Consider the following 23,449-nt stretch of genomic DNA (forward strand, 5'->3'; position numbering starts at 1 on the left):
GATTTATCATGATTAGAAGTTTTTTGTTTGACAATTAAAATATCTAAATCTTACAAAGTTTTAAAAAAAAAAAAATTAAATCTTAAAGAGCTAATTGACTGTGGCATGTAGGTACAACACAACACAAAATATGTAATATAGAGAAGATTTTCCTTTTATTTGTACTGCATTGTGTATTTTTTTTTTAAGAAATTTAAATGTAAATCTCCCCAATCTTTCGTACTTTTTTTACTCTCCTATTATGTCAATACTTTACGAATAGCATTGTTCAAATATATTATATTTTTAAAAATTTATAAATGATTAATAATAAATTTTATGTGGCAAATAATAAAATAATAGAACGCTAAAAACATTCATCTATATTTACAGGAAATTTTTACGGTACGATAAGAGTTTTTGATGCGATTTTTTTTTATGATTTTTTATATTGTAGATATTTAGAGCATTTTGTAAATTTTCAGAAAATTTTAAATAATTTATACTGTCAAAAACTAGTTTAAAAACAGGTTGTTACACGCGTGACTAATTATGTTATGCGTATAAAAAATAACATGTTTGAATCTAATTTTTGGTAATATAAATTATTTAGAATTTTATGAAAATTTATAAGATGTTTTAAATAATTACATAAAAAAAAATATACTAAAAACTGTTCACTAGTGTAAATTACAAAAGAGCCGCAGGTAGAATTTTTTTTAAAACGTCTACCGTAGAATCTTCTTATATCTTACAACTTTCAAATAAAAGAGAGAAAAAAGATGATCCTTATCACTAAATGCCGCATTATATTTTTATATTATTATAATGAGGAATTATGTATTATTAGGGGAAGACATTTTAAATATTTATTATGAGTACTGTCGTATATACGTAAGGTGTTTTAAAAAAATGTTTATAAAACAGCCAGATATGACTATATTTCATATCATATTGTTCACAAGTTAGAAAAAAGTAACAAGGGAGTGAGAGAAGAAAAGAGAAGAGTTGAAGATGAGCAAGAACACAGAACCAGCGCCAGTGCCAGTGCCAGGATCATACCCAATGAACGGTGGAGATGGAACTTATAGCTACACCAAAAACTCCTACTTTCAGGTTTTTTTTATTGTATCAAGTCCTTAGATTAAGATTTAATGTAATCAAAATTTGGTTTGATATACTTAAGTTTCCAATGATTAATATATGTCCTGTCAAATCTAACTATTGAGCCGACGATTGTGGGACGAATATTCATTCTAAAAGGACAAAATCAATATGCATATACTGTTTTGTTTGTATGAAACATATAGTATTTTGTTGATAGATTCTTCTTCTTGTTTTTTTTTTCTTTTAATAGAAAGCAGGTGTAAATGCTGCAAAAACTACTATCCATGATGCAATTGTAGATAAGCTCGACATAAAAGAATTGTTCTTTTCTGCATCGACAAACAACAGAACCATATTTCGCATAGCTGATTTGGGGTGTTCAGTTGGACCAAACACCATCTCTACTACGGAAGGCATACTAGAAGTTGTTCAACACAAGTACCAACAATCTCAGCAACACCTCCATTTCTCTTCTTCTAAAACGCTTGAATTTCAAGTATTCTTTAACGATCAAGTCACCAATGATTTCAACACCCTTTTCACTTCTCTACCCGCCGAAAGGCCCTACTTTGCAGCCGGTGTCCCGGGGTCTTTCCATGGCCGGCTGTTCCCCAACTCTTCTCTCCACCTTGTCCATTCTTCGTATGCACTCCAATGGCTCTCCAAGCTTCCGGAGGAGTTGCTTGATGAGAACTCTGCAGCATTCAACCGCGGGAGAATTCACTACTTAAATGCCTCAGATGAGGTTTACAAAGCTTATGAGGCTCAGTTTGCTAAGGACATGGCTAAGTTTTTGGATGCCAGAGCGAAGGAGCTTGTGGTTGGAGGTTTAGTGGTGTTGACCATGCCTTCTGTCCCAGATGGTGTCCCTTGTTCTCGATCGCTTATGTGTGTATTGTTTCATCTTCTTGGCTCTTCTCTTATGGATTTGGCAAAAGAAGTAAGTCACCTACAATATAAGATGCACTTAAAAATGAACCTCTTTACTTAAAATTCACTTATTTTGCTTATACTGTAGGGGCTTATCAGTGAAGAGCAAGTGGACTCATTCAACATACCGGTATACGCTGTCTCTCCAAATAAGATGACAGAATTGATAGAAGGAAATGAGTGTTTTAGCATTGAGAGAATGGAGTTAACGAAGCCCAAGTCTAGTAATGACTATGGTCAAGGGTTTCAAGTCACTGGACAGGCACTTAGTATGCACCTAAGAGCAGGAATGGAGGTCCTTGTCACCAAACATTTTGGAACTGCGATTATTGATGGACTCTTTGATAGATTATATAAGAAAATTGAAGAGCTTTCAGATCAAATTCAACCATTAATCTACGAGGGAGGATCTCAACTCATTCTTGTGCTGAAACGCAAATAGAGGAATCTGAATCAACCTTGGCATTAATAAGAGAGTTTCTCAGATATATGTGTTTTTTTTTTATGTAATGTGGAATCTTTATCCAAAGATCATGTAATAATGCTTAGCCTTGTAAAGGATGCTTTAAAAGCTATAACGATTTCAACTGAGAAAAATGATCATCATATGGCAAATTGACGATGACAATTGCTTAAGCAGTTCATTGGGCGGTAATGAAGAGAACATTTATACTATCAATAGGATAGAGAAGAAAAGATATATATTAGCACTTTAATTAAAGAAGATTAGCCAAATTCTACATAATCAAATCAAATGAATGTCACTTGAGAAAGGAAGATAATTCGAATATTGTAATATATAAATTAATTAACTATTAGTCAAGAAGTGGTGATACATATTTATAGTTCATTTTAATACATAATGCATGTATTGTGAGAAATGTGTAATGACCCACTAATCTAGACTATTTGGACCATTAACGAATTTATACATAAAACTTACATTTTTGCGGAAATACCATAATTTTATTGAAACTTGTGGAAACAAAGGTTACTTTCATAAAATAAGTAGGATATGGGTATCCATTGTCTTTAAAACAAAAATAACTTAAAGTAAAAAGAGTTACATAGAAAATGTGGAAAATACATCTAAAACCATAAAAAACATAAACAAGACTACATCCTCGAATCGAATAACGCTCGGCCCCTTGACTCCATTCACCATCGATACACATCCTCTAAGCGTCACGAATCTTACCGCCTCTAAAGCTTATTTTCCTGCACATAAAACAGAAAGGAATGAGTCTAATGCCCAGCAAGGAAAATCTAACACATAGTCATACACATAAATTTCATAATGAACGTAAAGACATATCATAACACATAATACACTTATTATAATGGCCATTATTACTTGGGGTCCCATAGACTAAACAAGCTTATGCCCATGAGATTAGTGGGGTCCTACCAGCTAAATAGGCATATGCCCACAATCTTTTTGGGGTCTTGTTAGTCAAATAGGGCATAAGCCCAAGCCTACAAACATACACAATCATAACATATTCATAACATATCATAACATAACACATAAGATAACATAAACATAAACATATAGATTCTAGCATATTTTCCTTACCAAAGTTACCGGGATATGTGGACTGAGTTGGGACTTTTTGGAACACTCCTAAAACCATATGAGAAAGAGTGAGTCTTAAGAAGAAGAAATGAAGATGAATAGGAAGACTAAACCATTGAGAAATATGCTTACCACAACTTATGTGCTTAAGAACTTGGATTCCCTAACCAAAATGAAGATTAAGGTTAGAGATTGAGTAGAAGACTATGAGAAAGAAAATAACATAATACAGAAAGGAACTAGAGTTTTGGTTACCTCAAAGACTTGAAAGACCAATCTATACCTCAACCGAAATGCTATAGAACCTCACTTCCCAAAGTGTTTGATAAGCTTATGATGTTTAAGCTTATGATTTTCCCAAACCAGGTGTTTACACTCTCACACTCACTTAACACTAGCAGCTTCTGAACTTAGAGCAAAATGTGAATAATGGCTGGGTACTAGGTCCTATTTATAGAGTTTGGGAATGAAAGTATCTTGATTTTACTTGAATAAAAATAATGGCTTTTTAGGTGAAAATCATTTGAATAATCGTTCAGCAGAGGCTGAAGACTCGTTCAAAAGATGCTGGACTTTTGAAGAAGTTTGAATGGCTGAAAGGAAAAGAATTCAAAAGAGTTTGAATTCATGCTGGAGGAGGCGATATATCGCCCCCTGTAGGCGATATATCGCCTGGGCCAGTATGCCCGAGGCGACCGTGCATCGTCTCGTGTTTTCCGTATCTACGTGCTGCGATATATCGCCCCCTATAGCTGCGATATATCGGCATACGCTGAATATTTAAACACGAAATTACACATTTTTAGCTAAGTTTGAATGGAGTAAACAGCCTTGACTAAGCCTTCAACGTATTCAAAGCTGCTGACTGATCCTATAACATTCAAACTTTACTCCTTATTAAATTTAATCCTAAAAAATACTTAATCCTTAATCACTATTCATAACATGTGCTTAAAATCCTATTGGTTGATGTCTAAACCTTATAATATAATAAATATAATCCTTAATATCAGTCACATTAATCAAACCTTAGGTTCTACTAAATATTCTTAAACTATAGGTTAAACTTAGAAAATCTATAAGTACTACTATGAGTGTCCAAATAATTCCCGGTCTGAACCAAAAATCCACAATTACAAAGATAATGCTATAAATACTATCATACTATTATCTATCTTAGCTAAGTAAAGTTCTTGGACTCTACAGAATGTCCCCTTTTAACATAATAATAATAATAATAATAATCGAGTGTTGCTATTTAACACTTTAAGGTGCCTGTTTTTTTGTGTACGCGTGTAAAATTTGACAGTTTGAACTCTATTTTCGGCTTTGTAAACTATTCAGAATTTCTTATTCTAAATACCGACAATGTACATTATAAAAAAATTTGGGATTATATCTATCCAGGGTGCCGAAAATAGAAAAAGATGCACCGGTGTTGCAAAAAAAGGGAATGCGTTGTAGTCGTTCCTTATATATATATATTCAGACTAGATTTTAATAATACTTTATGTGTGGCTATGACAGAGGAGAGTAAATTTGGAGGTGTAGTTGACTGGGCGTGTAGTTAGGAGGAGCGACAACTTGGAGTCGACCATTGACAGAAGATATATAGATAATATTGTGGTGTTGAAGAGCATGCCTTCTATCAATACTCGTATATAGCAATGATGACATTATTGATTTATATATAGGGGTATTTGCAGCAAAACTATCTAATGTTTTCGGTTTTATACAATTATATACCCAATCTTTTTTTTCGACTCCAAAAATATTGAACATTACATTTTTCCCAATTCCATTACTACTAGATCCGTTAAATGCTGATTAGGATACTTCGTGTAATGCCCTGGATAGCCAAGACCGCTACACAGTGTACTTATAAGGGTGCAAGACTTGCTAATCAAGTCATTAATTTAAAAATGTGTCACTAAACATGTATGAGCTAGGGTTAAAAAGGTTTTGGTCTCAAAAGTCTCATTTTATATAATTAAATTGTTATATACACGGGATCTCAGAAGGAACAGAGTTAAAAGTTGGTTTACAGACTTCCAAAAGTACATTAACAATTATTAGCCATACTAAGGCAAAATAGACAATTTTTGGGTCTCACGTCCCTGCTTAAACCTCAACCGTGGCGGCTGAGCAGCTAGCCATGTACATTCTGCTCGCAGAGCTCTCCAAATCAAGGTTGATCAAGTTTGCCCTTGCCTTTACCTGCACCACATAGCACCCGTGAGCCAAGGCCCAGCAAGAAAACATGATATGTAACATAAACAATAATAACATATAGTAAACTCGCTAAGCATGATCTTTCATCAAATAATCCACATTAATCATTCGACATATATTCAGAATCATGGATGCAATCAAACACTTATAACATTCATATCACATAATAATCAGGGCCGACAACTTAGGTCGCACCCTCTGTTTACCCCACTGACTCCGGCCCGCTTAAATCGAGCTCAGTGCATATTAAGCTATCCTCGGCTACCAGTAGCCAAGCCGCGCCCTGTGCCCTAGTGTAACCCTTGGCACCCTTAGGTTGTTGGTTCACTAATTAGCTTGCATGGCATAATACCATCTTTTCAAGCATACTCAATAGGGAACCCTTAGTCCCATTTCAAATATTCAACCAGGTGCAGTTTTCTTACCTTTGATCTTTGCAGTTTCGGATTACGAGCAACGCTCCTCAAGCACGATCTGTTCCCAAGCCTAAGCTTTTATCACCTAGTCACAACCAAGGTATAGGGTTCCATTAATATTCAAATTAGGATTTCCGGATACAAAACTAACTTCCGGGAATCCGAGTTCCACCAAGCACGGTTGTGAAATCGATCCCGACCATTCTAGACCACATTCCAATGCCTAAGATCCCCAAATGTTCAAGTGTGCACCCAAGGGTTGCGGCCCTTGAAGCTTAGCCGCGGCCCTGCTCTAAAACAGAACCAATGCCACCCCTGAAGGAGACCACGCGTCGCGACCCTTCCCTTGGGCGCCGCGGCGCTTCCCTTTGACCGAACCTCCTTGGCTTCTTTGCATGCTAGGGCCGCAGCGCTCTAGAACAGAACCGCGGCCCCTCCCTTCGTGCCCAGAAAATCCACCATTTCCAACTTCAAAACCTCATTTAAAACCACCCCAAAACATCCTAAATCAAAACCCATCAATCACAGAACCTTTATCATGACTCTAACAACATATTCCAACAGAAATTCAGCTTAGAAACCCACTAAAACTCCATTTTGATCCTCTGAAACCCAGCAACCCAAAACACAAAAACCAGTCATGCAACACCCAAACTTTAACCTCTGAATAACGAATTAAAGCTTACCTCTTTTGCTGAGCCACCTTCTTGATGAATTCCTGAGCTACATTCCAAGTTTCTCAGCTTAATTCAACCTTTAAACATCAAAACCATAAACTCCCTTAAAACCCAGTCAAGACTCAAAATTCAAATGCTCAGAAACATAGTTCAGTACCTACCTTAAACTTGGTTGAGTTCACTTAGTTGAGCACCAGATTAACCTACAAATTTCCAGCCCAAATCACTAAGTTCCAGCTGATTTTCCTTTGGGTTTCTGTAATTCCTTGAGAGAGAAAAGAGAAGAGAGTATAAGTTGGTTTATGTTTTATTCCTCTGTTTCCATTAACTTAGTCCAATCCTAGTCGATTTAATCCATCCCGAGGCTCGGGGTGCCGGAAACGTCCCCGAGGGCAAAACGGTAAAATCCCCCAATATTCCCACCTAGACTTCCTATCCTCAAATATATCTCCATATATTTACTTTCATAACCCGATAGTCTAGATAACTACCCGTTACCTAAAACTTCCCTGACTTATCCAAAGTCAACTGTAAGCCCCGTTGTGACTTTTCCCCGCTATCTAGCCCTAGGATCGCCTCAAGTCGTGCTCTGCAGACCTACCCACATAATAATGTGGTTCTCACAATTACCATATATACATATCACATTAATACCAATATAATCATACAAACATTATTAATCATATAATTATGCATTTAAATCTATAGAATCATTCAAATCACATCAAACCCAATAATGCCCTCCTGGCACACTAATCAAGGCCCTTAAGCCTTATTAGCGAATATGGGGTCGTTACACTTCGAATGCCACGTGTCAGCGTACTATTGTTCCATGGCATATTTTATTAAAAAATATTAATTGATTTTCAAATAATAAAAAACTAATTTAAAAAAAAAAGAAATCAGTTTAAAAAAATAAAAACTGACTTTTCTGAATTTTTTTCCCTCTCTCCCCGATAGTTCTTTCTCTCCTTCCTCTCTTTCTCTCTCTCTCTGTTCTTCCCATCTCTTTATTATCCCGTCTTCTTCATCTTCTTCCAGATCTTTCTTCTCCCTTCTTCATCTATTCTACTTCGTCTTCCCTATGTTGAAACAGGTGGGCACGACTTCTATCGTGGAGGCAAGCTTAGAGGTGAATTTAGGGTTTGGTTGTAGGCATAATCGACGAAGTTTTCGATGATCTTGGCTTCAGGCGAGGGGCAGAGCTTCTCACCATAAATGGTACCTTGGAGCAAGGACGACTTCTTTGGGTCGAACAAAATCTAGGATTGATTTGAGATTTGATTTGTGGCTTTGGGATTTCCAGGATTGTTTTGGGATTTGTGATTTTTGGGTTTGATCTTGGCATATATGAGTTTGATTTCTAAAATGGGATTGATGATGTTAAATTGATTTAGGAAATGAATTTTGAAATTATTTAGGTGTGTGTCTTTCAATTGTATGCATTTGGATCTGATTTGAGGTGTGCTTGAAAAGTGAGAATTTGAGATGATAATGAAGAATAATCGTAGTGGAAGGAGGAAAACAAAATAAAAATAATTTTTTTAGCTTTATTAAATCATTGTAAAATATATAATATGGTTTAATTTTTATTTTAAATGTGTTAATATGGTAATTTAAAACTAATTAAACTTATTTTTAAATTTAATTATATTAATTTTTATAATTTTTTTGATAAATTTTAATTTGTATAATTTAAAACAAACACCTAGATTTCGAGACTTGAGGATGTAACCTCGAAAGCTGGATCCGTCAGGGGGTGAGTCCGAGATGGTCAAAATACATGCTCGTAACCTAGATACCGAACCTTCAAAGCAGGTGGCAACCTCGAAGGTGGGCGGCCTCGAAGTCTTTCAAGCTCGAAAGATGGAACATCGGAGTACGTCCATTATCAAATGACCTCGGATCAAGTGGCCCGAGATTTCCATAAGTGTGAGCTCGAGGTAAGGCGGCCTCGGTGGTACTTATGTTGGATTATCTTATACAGGATCTTTATTTACTTTCATGTATATTCAATATTAAACAAATTTATACAAGATAGCCTAAAACATGTTTCTAAAATTGAATTCAAAGAGAAACAAAGAATAGAATACTTACAGTATACGTAGCGAAATTAAAGAGTCCTTCCTTCAGTTTATCTAACTCTTGCATCCTCTCTATCGCAGAGTATTATCAAGAAACTGAACCGATCTTCTATTTTTTTCACAATCTTCCAATGTATCCTTAGAACCACCTAGACTAGTATGGGAAATTCTCAACACATGAGATAGATATAGAGAGAAGAAGAGAAAATAACAAAGAGGCTTAGAAAAGGACTTGTGTTTAGAGAGAATCTAAAACTATCAGAAAATCTGACTTGTGACTTATCAAAACTTCTTTTTTGACTTCTCTCTAAGCACTCATTTTATAGACTCAATTAGGCCATTTAATTTAATTAAAAAATCAATAAAATAACAGCCATTTTTAAGCCCTAGGTCGAAATTATCATGGGCTATAGGCCCGTGAAATTTCCCATTTGATTATAAGCCCATTGGACTTAAAATCAAGGCTTGTATTATTTTCTATTGATTTAATTAATTAAATAATTATTTAAATCCTTTATCAAATTAATAATTTATAATTTGAACCTTAATTTAAATTTATTTATTAATTTAGATACCAATTTATCTTAATTAATAAATCTGCCATAATTTCTCTTTTCTTCTCAAAATTACACAACTCTGTGAAACTATCCAAAATTGACTTTGTCAACTTTGATAATTCTAATTGATGATTAAATCAATTAATTGAGACTATCTAGATGATTTTATCCAAGGTATAATGGGGACCATGGGCCTATGAAATCAAGCTCCAATAAGTTATCATAAATCTAACAAATAAATTTACTAACTTATTAATTCCTCGTGACTTCACTATAGACTTGGAATTGCACTCTTGAATTCATAGAACGCTCTATAACAAATATAGATACACTATTAATTATCTATTGTTACAACCATAATTGTCACTCAATCCTCTATAGACGGTCTACAATGAGATAGGACTGAAATACCGTTTTACCCCTCATTGTATTTTATCCTTAAAACACTTAGTTCCTTGTAAATGATATTTCAGTAAACTAATTTAATTACTGAAATGAGATGTCTATCATTTAACACCTTGAACCAAACTAAAAGAAAACCATCATATCACTTCTTCATCAGAAGCTATAGATGTTCATATCTATGATTAACACTCCCACTCAATTATACTACCGAGTTCCCAAGATGTAAGTATGGGCTAGTCCGTAGGGTAAGCTGGTAACGAACAAGTCAAAGAACTCAAATAATACAATCAGTTAGAATACTAACCACTCAGAATTGAGATTGAATTGACCTATGGTCAACTATATGATATGACTAGAATAGATAATAACGGTATGTTTACTTATCTTATCAACTATCAATATTGGTCCAGTCCGATGTAACAAATACATCCGATCTTATCTACTTTGCTAATGTTCTGGAAAGAACATAACACTGTAATGTGTAAGTAGATCATATCGTAGATTGGCAAGTCAGTGTAAATCCTATGCACTGACTAATCTTAGGACTAACTTATTTTGAACATATAATCATATTTATATTCCACAGTGATTACGTCACTATAAATAAGATTAGCTATATGCTCGGGATTTAATAGAAGTTTATATTAAACAAATAATCATGAAAATAAAACATGTGAGAAAAGTGATTGACCAAGTCAAAAAATGATTTCTATTCTTTTATTGATAATAAAATGAGATTACAAAGAATTTGAGTTTTAATTAGGGCATAAAACCCCAACAAACTCCCACTTGCACTAATTGAAACTAATGCCTTAATTCTACTAATCCCATTTCCTTGATATGCTTATCAAATGTAGCTTCTGGTAGTGTCTTTGTAAACGGATCCGCAAGATTGTCTTCAGTTGCAATCTTCATAACCTTCACATCTCCCCTGGCCACATATTCTCGAATAATGTGATACTTCCTTTCTATATGCTTACTCCTCTTATGACTTCGAGGTTCTTTTGAGTTGGCTATCGCTCCTGTATTGTCACAAAACAACACAAGCGGTTTATCCATTTCTGGAATAACACCAAGATCCAAATAGAACTTCTTTAGCCAGACTATTTCCTTAGCTGCTTCTGACGCGGCTATGTACTCAGCCTCCATGGTGGAATCTGAGATTGCAGACTACTTTACGCTTCTCCAAATCACAGCTCCACCCCAAGAGTAAACACCATTCCAGAAGTAGACTTTCTGTCATCGACATCAGTTTGAAAATCTGAATCGGTGTAGCCTACAGGGTTCAGAACACCACCCTTGTAGACTAACATATAATCCCTAGACCGTCTCAAATACTTCAAGATATGCTTAACTGCTATCCAATGTTCCGATCCTGGGTTTGACTGATACCTGCTCACTACTCCCACTGCATAGCAGATATCTGGTCTAGTACACAACATGGCATACATTAGACTTCCAACTGCAGATGCGTAAGGAACTTTTCTCATTGCATCTTCCTCTTCAGGAGTCTGGGGAGACTGCTTATTTGAAAGATGAATTCCATGGTGGGACGGTAGGCGCCCTTTCTTGGAATTTGTCATTGAGAAACGTTCAAGCACTTTATCAATGTAAGCTGCTTGAGATAGAGCTAAAAGTTTGTTCTTTCTATCCCTGATGATCTGGATACCTAGAACATAACTTGCTTCACCCAAATCCTTCATCTGGAATTGAGTGCTCAGCCAATTCTTCACATCTGATAATTTCTTAACATTGTTTCCAATGAGTAAGATATCATCTACATAAAGAACCAGGAATACCACTATTTGATTTTCCTTCAGTTGGTAAACACAGGGCTCGTCAATATTTTGTTCAAATCCATAGGTTTTGATTATTTCATCAAACCTACGATTCCAGGAACGAGAAGCTTGCTTAAGTCCATAGATGGACCTATTTAACTTACAAACTTTTCCTTCTTGTCCAGATACTTTAAATCCTTCTAGCTGATCCATATAAATGACTTCGTCAAGCTTCCCATTAAGAAAAGTTGTCTTGACATCCATTTGCCAGATCTCATAGTCGAGAGCGGCTGCTATGGATAGGAGGATGCGAATGGATTTGAGCATGGCTACCGGACTAAAAGTTTCCTCATAGTCCACGCCTTCTCTTTGGGTATAACTCTTTGCCACTAATCGAGCTTTATAAGTCTCGATATTTCCATCAACACGTCGTTTCTTCTTGTAGATCCACTTGCACCCAATTGCCCTAAAGTCACTAGGTGCTTCCACAAGATCCCAGACGGAATTTGAGTACATGGACTCCATTTCCTGTTTCATGGCTTCGAGCCATAGTTCCTTTTCAGGGATTGCCATTGCCTGTTTGAAAGACAACGGATCATCATCACTAGTGTCACCAACAACCATATTGGTTTCACCATCCAAACCATAGCGAACTGGGTTCCTAGAAACCCTCCCACTACGACGAGGCTTCGTGACTGTTTGCTCAGGAACAGTGGTACTTTCTTCATTTAAATCGACTTGCGTCGGTTGTACATGAAGAGTGGGAATTTCATCATCAACTTGCGTTGATGACGATGGAACATTGGTTGGAGTCAATTATTTAACCATCTCCTCTAAAACTACTTTGCTGCGAGGTTTAAAGTTTTGGACATAGTCATTTTCCAGAAAAATAGCATTTGTAGAAGTAAACACTTTATTTTCTGAATGACTATAGAAAATTCCACCCCAAGTACCTTTAGGATAGCCAACAAACATGCAAACTTCAGTTCGCGGTTCTAGCTTTCCCTCTTTTTTCCTCAGGACGTGAGCGGGACACCCCCAGATTCTATAATGGCGTAAACTAGGTTCACGACCATTCCAGCGTTCTAAAGGTGTTTTGGGGATTGATTTTGATGGCACGACATTGAGAATGTCATTCGCGGTTTCAATTGCATGTCCCCATAATGAAGTTGGTAGAGTTGAGTAACTAAGCATGCATCTAACCATTTCCAATAAAGTTCTGTTTCGGCATTCCGCTACACCATTTTGTTGCGGAGTACCTGGGGCAGTAAGTTGTGATAAAATCCCAAGTTCAGTTAAATGATCTTGGAACTGCATATCCAAATATTCTCCACCCTTATCAGATCCCAAGATCTTTAACCTTTTACCTAATTGGTTCTGAGCATTGCTAGGAATTCCTAAAACTTTGAAAATGTTTCTGATTTCCTATGCATTAGGTAAAGACATGAGTATCTAGAGTAATCGTCAATGAAAGTGAAGAAATACTCAAAACCACCCCTAGCTTGTATATTCAAAGGTCCACAAACATCTGAATGCACAAGACCAAGTGGTTCTTTGCCCCTATCACCCTTTGTAGAGAATGGACGCTTGGTCAGTTTGCCTTCTAGACAAGATTCACAGACAGGTAATTCACCTAAGGTGAGTTCCCTCAAAGGTCCGTCCTTTGTAAGTCTTTGAATCCTATCATAGCCAATGTGACCTAGTCTCAAGTGCCATAAATACGTCATATTATTGTTATCAGTCTTTTGATGTTTATTGGTCCTAGGTTTAGCTACTTTGAATAAATCATTGTTAAGAGCGAGGGTTTCGTTAGGTCGCATAATATAAAGCCTGTTTTCCAAACATGCAAAACACAATTGTGATCCATTGAAAGAAATAGATATATTAAAACTTGTGAAAGTCATAACAAATCGTTCTAATTGCAACATGGAAACTGAAATCCAGAATAAAAAATACATCTTTAAAAATTAAGTATTTATTTCCGAACTTCAGACGAGCTATTCCTCTAGCTTGGACCACAACAAACGCTCCGTTCCTAACTCTAAGCTTTAAGTCGCGTTCATTCACTTCCTCCCATGATTCAAGAAGCTGTAAAGAGTTACAAACATGGTTAGTAGATCCAGAATCAATAATCCAAACAGACTTATCATTCTCTAAAACACATGTTTCTAAGATAAATGAACTATAATCATTACCTTTGTTTTTATCTGGTAGAAACTTGGGGCAATCTTGTTTCCAATGCCCTTTTTCTTTGCAGTGAAAACATTTACCTTTACCTTTCTTGTTTTTCCCCTTAGGCGTCTGTGCACTTGGTTGTGCACTCGCCTTTGTAGCCTTTGCAGGCTTGGGGTTGTTGTTTTGCCCACCTTTCCTCTTTTTTTCAGCTGTTGAAGACGAAGCTTGGTTAGCTTCAGCCTTAGCTAGATGAGCAGCAACATCAGTAGTCTTATTTTCACCTCCTTTACTAGGTCCACCCATGACAGGTTCAATAATCTGAAGCTCATTCATGAGCTGCGTCAAACCATAGTTGAGTTAAGCACGAACGTGCAGACACGGTGCCATCCGAGAATTTACGGTGCCATCACGAACGTGCAGAGATGGTGTTATCCAAGCATTTACGGTACCATTACGAGCATTGACGGTGCCATCACTAACGTGCGGACACGGTGCTCATTTTGGGGATTCCTCAATCATGACAAATTCAAAGTTGTCACCAATCAACTCTATGTTGATGTTCTGCTTCCAATTAAGGAAGTTTTTTTCAGCGAGTTTCTCCATCGAAAGTTGAGAAAGGATGGGAGTAGACACAAACACTACTTAGCTTAAAACTACAAATTATCAATAAAATAGAAATCAATCACATTTTCTCAATAAAACTTCTATTCACACAAATTTCAAGAAATAGCATAACATATACCAAAAATATTTAAGATATGAGAAAAAAATACCAAAAACAATCATATCTCTATTTCTTTAGGTTTTTAACTAATCTATGATATCATTGTCCCGGTTGGCGAGAATCAAAAAATACCACTAGTTAAATAGAGTTGTAAACTCATTTAATAATGGACACCACTATTAACAATCTACTATTCGATCAAAATAAGAAAACAAAATCTCTTATTTTTTAAGCTAGACCCACGGTTTCAATAATCATAGATTTAGTCCTAGTAGTCACCGTAGGGGTGAGTCTAGTAGAATTTGACCTATAATTATCTATCTTTTGAGATCTAACCTTGTCAAAATAACTAATGAACACCTTCCGTAGGGGGATGAATCAAAGCGCCTCGAGGCCCCATTAAGCTATTGACTATGTTAAACCAACGGTGGAGATCGAATAAAATTCTTAAAATAAGCTCATTATAAAATTAAAAATAGTATTTTTATTATTTATTTTTAGAAAATTAATGACTATAGTTTTCCCAAAAAAAATTAAACAGATTAAAAATTTTAAAACCAAAGTCCTATAATTTTTTATTAATTCTAAAGTGTCACATTGAAACAAATTCAATTAATTTAGAATTAATTAAAAATTAAACAAATTCTCTCTAAACACAAGTCATTTTCTAAGCCCCTTTGTTATTTTCTCTTCTTCTCTCTATATCTATCTCATATGTTGAGAATTGCCCACACTAATCTAGGTGGTTCTAAGGATACATTGGAAGATTGTGAAGAAAATAGAAGATCGGTTCAGTTTCTTGATAATACTCTGCGACAGAGAAGATACAAGAGTTAGAGAAACTGAAGGAATGACTTTTTAATTCCGCTGCGTATACTGTAAGTATTCTATTCTTTGTTTCTCTTTGAATTCAATTTTAGAAACATGTTTTAGGCTATCTTGTATTAATTTGTTTAATATTAGATATACATGAAAATAAATAAAGATCTTGTATAAGCTAATCCAACAACTTACCCTCTCCAAACTAGTCTCGGAAAAATAAGGCAACTTGTACTTTGCTTAGAGACTTAGACGGACATGGTGCTGATTGCTGACCTCGAGCGGCTTGATAGGTCACTTGAAGAGACAGTTCATGCATTCAAGATATATTGTTGTTGTAACCTCCCTATAATAAAGGGATATTTATTAGTCAGTTACACATCCCCTGGTCTTCAGGGGACGTTTCCTTGTACATAGGAGTTATGGGCTTTAAAGTCATTAAATTTATTAATATACAAAATAACTTCCCTGAAGGTGTGGGATATTATTCTAAGACTTCCTCTATAAATAGAGAAGTCGTGCACCTTTGTAAATAACCGAAATTTTTTGATCTTGAGAGAAACTCTGGAGGATTCATTCTTGAAGAATTTCCAGAAATTTCCTAAGTTCTAATAACAAAGACTCGTGGACTAGGTAGAGTTAACTGCTGAACCACGTAAAAAATCCTCCTTGTTTTATTGTATTTTTTGGCCATAAATATTTACTGTTTACGTGCTCTACATTTCAAGTTGATGAAAAATGGCGTCAACAATATTTTTAATTTTTTTTTCTAACTTTAAATAATGTTGAAATTATTTTTTAAAAAATTAATGGGCTAATAAGATCATGACATCTGACATCCTAATCAGTCATAATTGTATTTAATAGAATTGGCAGTCACGGATGCAACAAATTAGTAATGTTTTGTATTTTTGCTGTGGAAAAAAATTAGGTATATAAATGTATAAAAAACAAACTCTCGCCACATATTCAAACTTCAAACCCAATATATCTCTTTGTAGTCTAAAATGCTTCTTCCTTCAGCAATAAAATTAAAATGGAGCCAAATAACTTCTAAAGTTTCATAAACATGCTACTAATTCCTATGGCATTTGTCAGGTGTGGGAAAAAAAGCATTATCGTAGTGTAATAAAATTTCAAATCAAACAAATCGAGACTATAAAACCAATTTCATGGAAAGTTGACGCCTTCTTTTTTTGTCATCTCTAAAGGCTCTAGCTTATCAAATATACACAGAAACCCACCATCTAATTTTTTTTTTCTTTTATTGGTTTCAAATGAAAGCAGATCAAACATGCACAAATCAATATTTACACACATATATGTATATAGGGAGCGACTACAACGCATCCTCTTTTTTTGCAACACCGGTGCATCATTTTTATTTCGGCACCTGAATAGTTATAATCCCAATTTTTTTATATGATGATGTACATTATAGCTATCTAGAACATCCTACAAAATTTTAAGAAATTCCGAATAAATTATGGTATCGAACAGAGTCTAAATTGTCTGTTGCACGCGTGCCTGTTTTTTTGCTTCTTTACAAAAAAAAGAAATTCCTAAATAAGGTGCCTCTGCGCAGGGTCATCCATCGAATCATAAGAGAAGTAGTCCAACTCCGATGAGTTAGTACCCGCATCTCACGCTTAAGGCTAAAGAGGAATGAGTGCGGGTCAAAGGTAGGACACCGTTCATGGTTTTTTTCCATAAGATAACCTGCTTCTGCATTATCCTTTTACAGACTAAGATAGGAGACTGAGAGTTTCATTTTTGTCCCCAAATCTGACGAATAGCACGGATCAACATCTACAGTTTGAACTCTGTTTTCGACTTTGTAAACTATTCAGAATTTCTTATTCTAAATACCTACAATGTACATCGTCATATAAATTTTTTTTTGATTATATCTATCCAGGTGCCGAAAATAAAAAATGATGCACCGGTATTGCAAAAAAAAGAATGTATTGTAGTCGTTCCCTATATTTATATATATATATAATTATATATATAAATATATATATATATATTCAGACTAGATTTTAATAATACTTTATGTGTGGCTATGACAGAGGAGAGTAAATCTAGAGGTGTAGTTGACTAGGCGTGTAGTTAGGAGGAGCGACAACTTGGACCGTTGACTGAAGATGGATGGTCTGCTTCAGTCGAAAGGTGGAGGAGAGCAGAGAGAACAAGAAGAAAAGGACTTGATTTTAGCTCTTTTGAAAAGAAATTTCCCAAAATGCAGAAAATGTCATTTTTGAGTTTTCTATTTTACAACATAAAATTTGAATACAAATCAGAATATAGTTTTCAGAATCACTCAATCAATCAATTATTATCACAGGCCGCACACATTTTAAGTTTTTCAAATCATAAAATTGGATCCAAATAGGATACCAATCAGACCCGTAGGTATTTATCCCGCAAATACTTTATATATATATATATTACTAGTTGAATGGTTTTGACCAATATATATTTTGCATTCAAAAATTAGAAAATCTTTTACAATATTTCATGACATAGTTTCTCTAGATGAAAGTTGACATTTGAAAGAGTAACCATGAAGTTTAATTTATATATGAGCATGATCATACATCGATATTTATTTATGTATTCAAGTTAACAAGAGTATCATTAATTTAGTATTAAAAAAAAAACAGTCCAACTCCAACCGCGGCAAATCTGGATTTTGATTGCACGATAACGTGGAAGGGCTGGCTCTCAACTTTACTACTTTAGGAAGCCAAATAATTATATAGGAAGCCACATATATTATATATACTAGACACTCGTCGTTTAGTTTCTTTTATAGAATTTATTAATTATTTTTATTAATAAATAAATAATATTATATATAAAATAATAACATAAATATATCAAATGAAAAATTAAATCAAAATTAAAATTATTATATATTATTATAATGATATTTTATAATATTTAAATTTATATTAATATAAGTATTAAATATCTAGTCTTGTATTGAATATTATTATAATAATAATATTTTATAATATTTAAATTTATGTTAATATAATTATTAATATAACATAATGATACATAACATTTTTAAATTTGAATTTATATTAATATAATTGTTATATATGTATTTTTATATTAAATATTATAATAATAATATGTTATAATATTTGAATTTATATTGATATAATTAATAAATGTTTATTTTTAATTAGTTTTAAAGGTATATTTAATTAAATATTTAAAATATTCTGTTAAAGACAAAATAGAAACTGTTAAAATGTTAGGTTAATTTTACCCTACCTTTTTAAGTGTCTTTATCAGTGCCTTTATAATGGTTATTGTGTTTTTGGAGCGGATTTATGCTTGTTTTTGCTTGATTTCAGGTTAAGCATATGTTTTGGGCATTTGGAGTGGTTTGTGTAGAAATCAAGCATTTGGAGTGGATTGTGCTGAAATTTTAATTAGGGCCACGGCGCATTGGCGCCGCGGCGCTCTTGCGTATTAGAGCCGCGGCGAGCCCCTTTCTAGAAACTCGAGATTTGGCATTTGCCGAGTAGGGCCGCGGCGCAGGAATTGGCGCCGCGGCGCTGGCGTCCGTACACCTCAGAATTTTTAAGGGCAATTTCGTCATTTTTGGGAGGATATAGAATGAGGTCTTTATTCTGAAAAGGGGATCGCGATTTTGACAGAGGAGACAGAAAGAAAGAGAGGAAAAACAAGAGAAGACGAACTTTGGAGCAAGCGTGGGCGATCTGTGACAATTCCCCATCTAGTTTCATTCTCTTTTCTTTAATTTCCTATGTTATTGTTTATGTTTAGTTTGATTATGGATATGAATATTGAGATTATGAGCTAAACTCCTAATTAGGGATTTGATGGATATTGATTGAGATTATCCCATGGTTAATGCTATTTGATTATTTCTTCTTCCTCGTTTATGTGATTTGTTCATCTTTGTGCTTAATGTATGTTTGAGATTGATCACCTTAAGCATGATTCATGATCCTAATGTGAAATCTGAAAAGTGAATATTAGGAATGCTCTAAATGAATGAACATAGGTTTTGATGCGAAACGAAAGTATTCGCATAGCTTATGTGACTTGTAGATTATTGCTTAATGCGAATTGTTTGTTGTACTATCTCAGAAATGCAATAGTTAACAATGCAATTTAGTATCTAAATGATCTGAAAAGAGTTTAGGTGATTTTATAATCTGTCATCTCATTGAAAGAAGAAGAATAGTTAACTAGTGTTAACAATTGGGTAATCGAAGCAATTGAAATCATATTCCTATCTTCACATCCATTGTTAAACCCTTAATTTCTTATTTGTTTTTTTCTTATTGTGTTTTCTGCAATTTAATTTAAAACCAATTTTTATTGTCGCCAAATAGAAATATAAATCCAATTTGGTTAGTACTTGGCTGCAATTCCCTTGGGTTCGACCTCACCTGTGTGAGTACTACTTGTATGATACGTGCACTTGCGTGTATTAAAATAGAGCAACATAAAACTAAGAATTTTAGTTATGTTGACATTTTTTTTTATATAGAATAGATATTTATGCTAGGCTTGCATGTGCTGCCATTGAATATAATTCTTTTAATAATTTTGTTTTACTTTTATAGCAATAATAATCAATATATATACACATACATATCATTTTTCATTGTTAGTGATAATTAATTTTTCATTATAATGTACATATCTCTTCTATATAATAAGTGTGTAGATAACGGAAATTTTTTGTTTTAACGGTTTTTTATTTTTTTAATGTTAACTTTAACAGAATATTCTTATATTTAACAGAATATTCTTATATTTAACGGTAGTTTGTAAATATTTAAATTTAAATAAAATAATATAATTAATTAAAAATTAAAATATGATATTTTTGAGATATTTTACAATGATAATTTTTTTAAAATAATAAATAATTAAACAAATTAAAATATGATATATATTTTTTAGGTATTTTACAATGATAATTATTTAAAAATAATAAATAATTAAACAAATTAAAATATGATATTTTTGAGATATTTTACGATGATAATTATTTAAAAATAATAAAATTATTTTATTACATAAATAAAATTTAATTAAACTTAAACTCACTTATTAAAATAATATCATATTAAATATCTAATATAATCTTGTTGACGCGGTTCTTCGCCAACAGATAATTAAGAGAAGAAGAGAAAGGGATTAGTGCCAAATGTAGAACCGAAACAGATATATGATCTTAGAGGATGAAAGATGTGACTCAAGACACGTTTTTTAAGTGGTTCGAAGGTTAAAATCCTTCTACTCCACTAGTCAATATTATTGATCTATACTGAGTATTTGATTACAGAGTATTTCTTACAAGAGATTATTTTTCCAACCCCTATCAACTCCCAGGGTCTCCATATTTATAGGAGAAGGCACCTGGAAGTTGGTAAGAAGGTCATCCCGTGACCTTCTTACTTGTCGTATCAATTCCATGACATTCATGATTAATTCATAAACCTGACACATAAGTGTGGTCAAATCAATAGGTAAGGAGGTAATGGGCCGCACGGCCCAACCCAGTCGTGGGTGTCTGAATACGCATGTTCCTGCTGCGTGTCCGAGAAGTCAGGGGGATATCAGACATGTGATGCCTGATATATGCACGTTTACCTTGCGTGTGTTGACTTCACAAAGGGTCACAGCCTCCATATGAAGCTCGTACCACGAGCTTCATACTTAGCTCGTACCACGAGCTTCATACTTAGCTCGGTCTTCGGCCTTCGGAATCCCTGCCCCGGCCTTGGGCAGTGAAGGCGAGCTCTTGGGGCTTCCTCGAGCAAAGAAGGCACGACATTACGACAGAAGCTCCGGCCCCTGGGGATGATCATGAGGTAATCATGGTTAGGCCGTAGCTCGGCTTGCTAATCAGCCTGTGGGAAAATCAGGGCGTACATCTACCCCCCAAGCTCCTGCTCGTGGTATATTACGTCGTATATAAGACCACAGTAGGGGCTTTTAGACTTCCCCATGAACTCTTAGTATTCCACTTTTTACGCAGGCGCCTGATACGTGGAACATCGTGGGTGGTGACAGTACGTCTTACGAGAACCGCATTTAATGGCCTAGCCTATGCCCAGCCGTTGTTTCGTATTCCAAGTGGAGGGCCTCGGATTCCTCATCAGGGCCATCCAATGGCCCTCTACACGTGATCCTTTACGCATATAAAAAGGGGTGGCCACCCTACGCATGGGCCACCCTTTCATTCGAAATTTTTCAAACTTCTCTTCTTCTTCTCGCTTTATTTCAGAAGAACAAACCCTCTACTCTGTTACTGCTACTTTCAGCGTTCAAGAAGCTTAGGCGCACGGATTTCTCCAAAGCTTTGGAAGCCAATACACCGACGAAGCTTTTACCAAGGCGACACCTCCATCCACCTCCCAACCACACACTATAAGTTTCCTGACCATGTGCATTTTGAAAATATATGCCACTGTAGCATAGGTAAAAAATTTACTGTAGCCGCATGCAAGGGTTTACTAGGTTTTGTGGATACGGAGGGTGAAAGCCCTTTTTAGGTTAGGGTATCTTTGCTGTAGGAAATCATTTAAGAGTATGGGTTTTAGGATGCTTTCTCTGGGGAAAATTTTCTGGGTAGGAGTTTTGGTGATTTTGGGTGCAAAACCGGGTAGCTTAGGGAACACGCCTCACAGGCAGTTTTGCAATTTTCTGCCTACTGAAACTTTCCCCCCAAGGAAAATTCTATCCTGACCCTCCTGACACACGAATCCCGAGGAATCGGGGATCTGTTGGGAGCACAGGCGCGTGTTCATCGAACCGTGTGGTCCCACTCTCCATGGGCTGGGCTTACCTCAGCTCGTGCAAATAATAATTGTTTTTTCCTCATGCTTGGGTCGCCTTTTCTGAAATGTTTTCTTTTGTTCGTTAGGCGACCAGATGGCTGCAAAGAGGAATTTCCCACAGAAGAACATCAGCAGCTCGGCCTCCCAGCAGGACAGAGGAAAGGCGGCGATGCCTAGCTCCCCGATCCCCCGCTTCGGGCCGGCAGTGGAGAAAGAGGTCGAGGTGGCTCCTGATGCATTCTTTGAGGCGGAGAGGATCGTCTCAAAGATCACCGACCAGGTGAAGATTAACAAAATCTTCCTTTCCCACAACATCACCCTGGGGAAAGCATCCGTAGTGGCCCGATCTGCTTCAGATGGCGAGCGGAGCTGTGCGCCGCTCGATGAGTCGTTCGTGGCCTGGAGCGATGAACATTTTAAGGCAGGGGCCTTCCTTCCACTGGATCAGTATTTTGCTGATTTCCTCAACTATGTGGGGTTGGCCCCATTTCAGCTCCCCCCCAACTCCTACCGTCTGCTGGCAGGGTTGAGATATTTGTTCCAGAAGCACGAGTGGGAGGTCCCCACTCCTGCAGACATTTTATATTTCTCCTGCCTCAAAGCCAGCCCGGACCAGCGGGGGCGAGGCGACCAGCGGGGGCGAGGCGACAGGTTTTATTATCTAACCCGGTTTCCCAATACGGCAGCGGTCATCGAGCTGCCCAGCCACCCTAATGACTTTAAGGACCAGTTCTTCATGTCAACTGGGTTCCGGAACTGCGAGCATCACTACTTCAATTGTCCTCGTAAGTTCTTTTTATCTTTAGCTCGTAGGTTAGATTTCGTACAATTCCTGTGTCCCTTTCTGACTTGGGTTAATCCTGCAGCTGTCTTCGCGAGGACAGAGAAATCTGCGACCCTCGGGGGTCAATACGAGACACTGGCGGGCTTGCCCCCCAGTGAGAAGTACTACTGGGTGCTCGTGACGGATGAGACGATGGTGGCTTGTAAGCTGATTTTCCCAAATCAGACTTTGAATCTAAGGAGGCCTCAGGGGCCTCCCCCAGCTCGCTCCTCTATGCCCATCATAGTGGAGGAGGTCGCGATGGACGAGGACGAGGAGGACGAGACTCCACTTGTGAGGAGCAGGAAGCGGGCGCTGGAGGTCG

The 23,449-nt window shown here is 35.9% G+C and overlaps 1 protein-coding gene across 1 annotated transcript; it reads left to right on the forward strand.

Annotated features, from left to right (window-relative positions):
* The first annotated feature begins 993 nt into the window (after positions 1–993).
* Positions 994–2,572, forward strand: LOC133825755 (loganic acid O-methyltransferase-like). The gene is made up of 3 exons (XM_062258657.1): positions 994–1,095; positions 1,337–2,026; positions 2,105–2,572. The coding sequence occupies exons 1-3, from the start codon at positions 994–996 to the stop codon at positions 2,456–2,458; spliced, it is 1,146 nt and encodes a 381-aa protein (XP_062114641.1). The 3' UTR covers positions 2,459–2,572.
* The last annotated feature ends 20,877 nt before the right edge of the window (positions 2,573–23,449 follow it).

The sequence above is a fragment of the Humulus lupulus genome, chromosome 3 (genome assembly GCF_963169125.1).
Source record: "Humulus lupulus chromosome 3, drHumLupu1.1, whole genome shotgun sequence".
In the NCBI taxonomy this organism is placed as follows: domain Eukaryota; kingdom Viridiplantae; phylum Streptophyta; class Magnoliopsida; order Rosales; family Cannabaceae; genus Humulus; species Humulus lupulus.

Bases quoted from the DNA above. Each gene is read 5' to 3' on its own strand.
- LOC133825755 (XM_062258657.1), top strand. From the start codon at position 994: ATGAGCAAGAACACAGAACCAGCGCCAGTGCCAGTGCCAGGATCATAC. The intron at 1,096-1,336 runs GTTTTTTTTATT...TTCTTTTAATAG, and splicing joins CCAAAAACTCCTACTTTCAG to AAAGCAGGTGTAAATGCTGC. The intron at 2,027-2,104 runs GTAAGTCACCTA...CTTATACTGTAG, and splicing joins TTATGGATTTGGCAAAAGAA to GGGCTTATCAGTGAAGAGCA.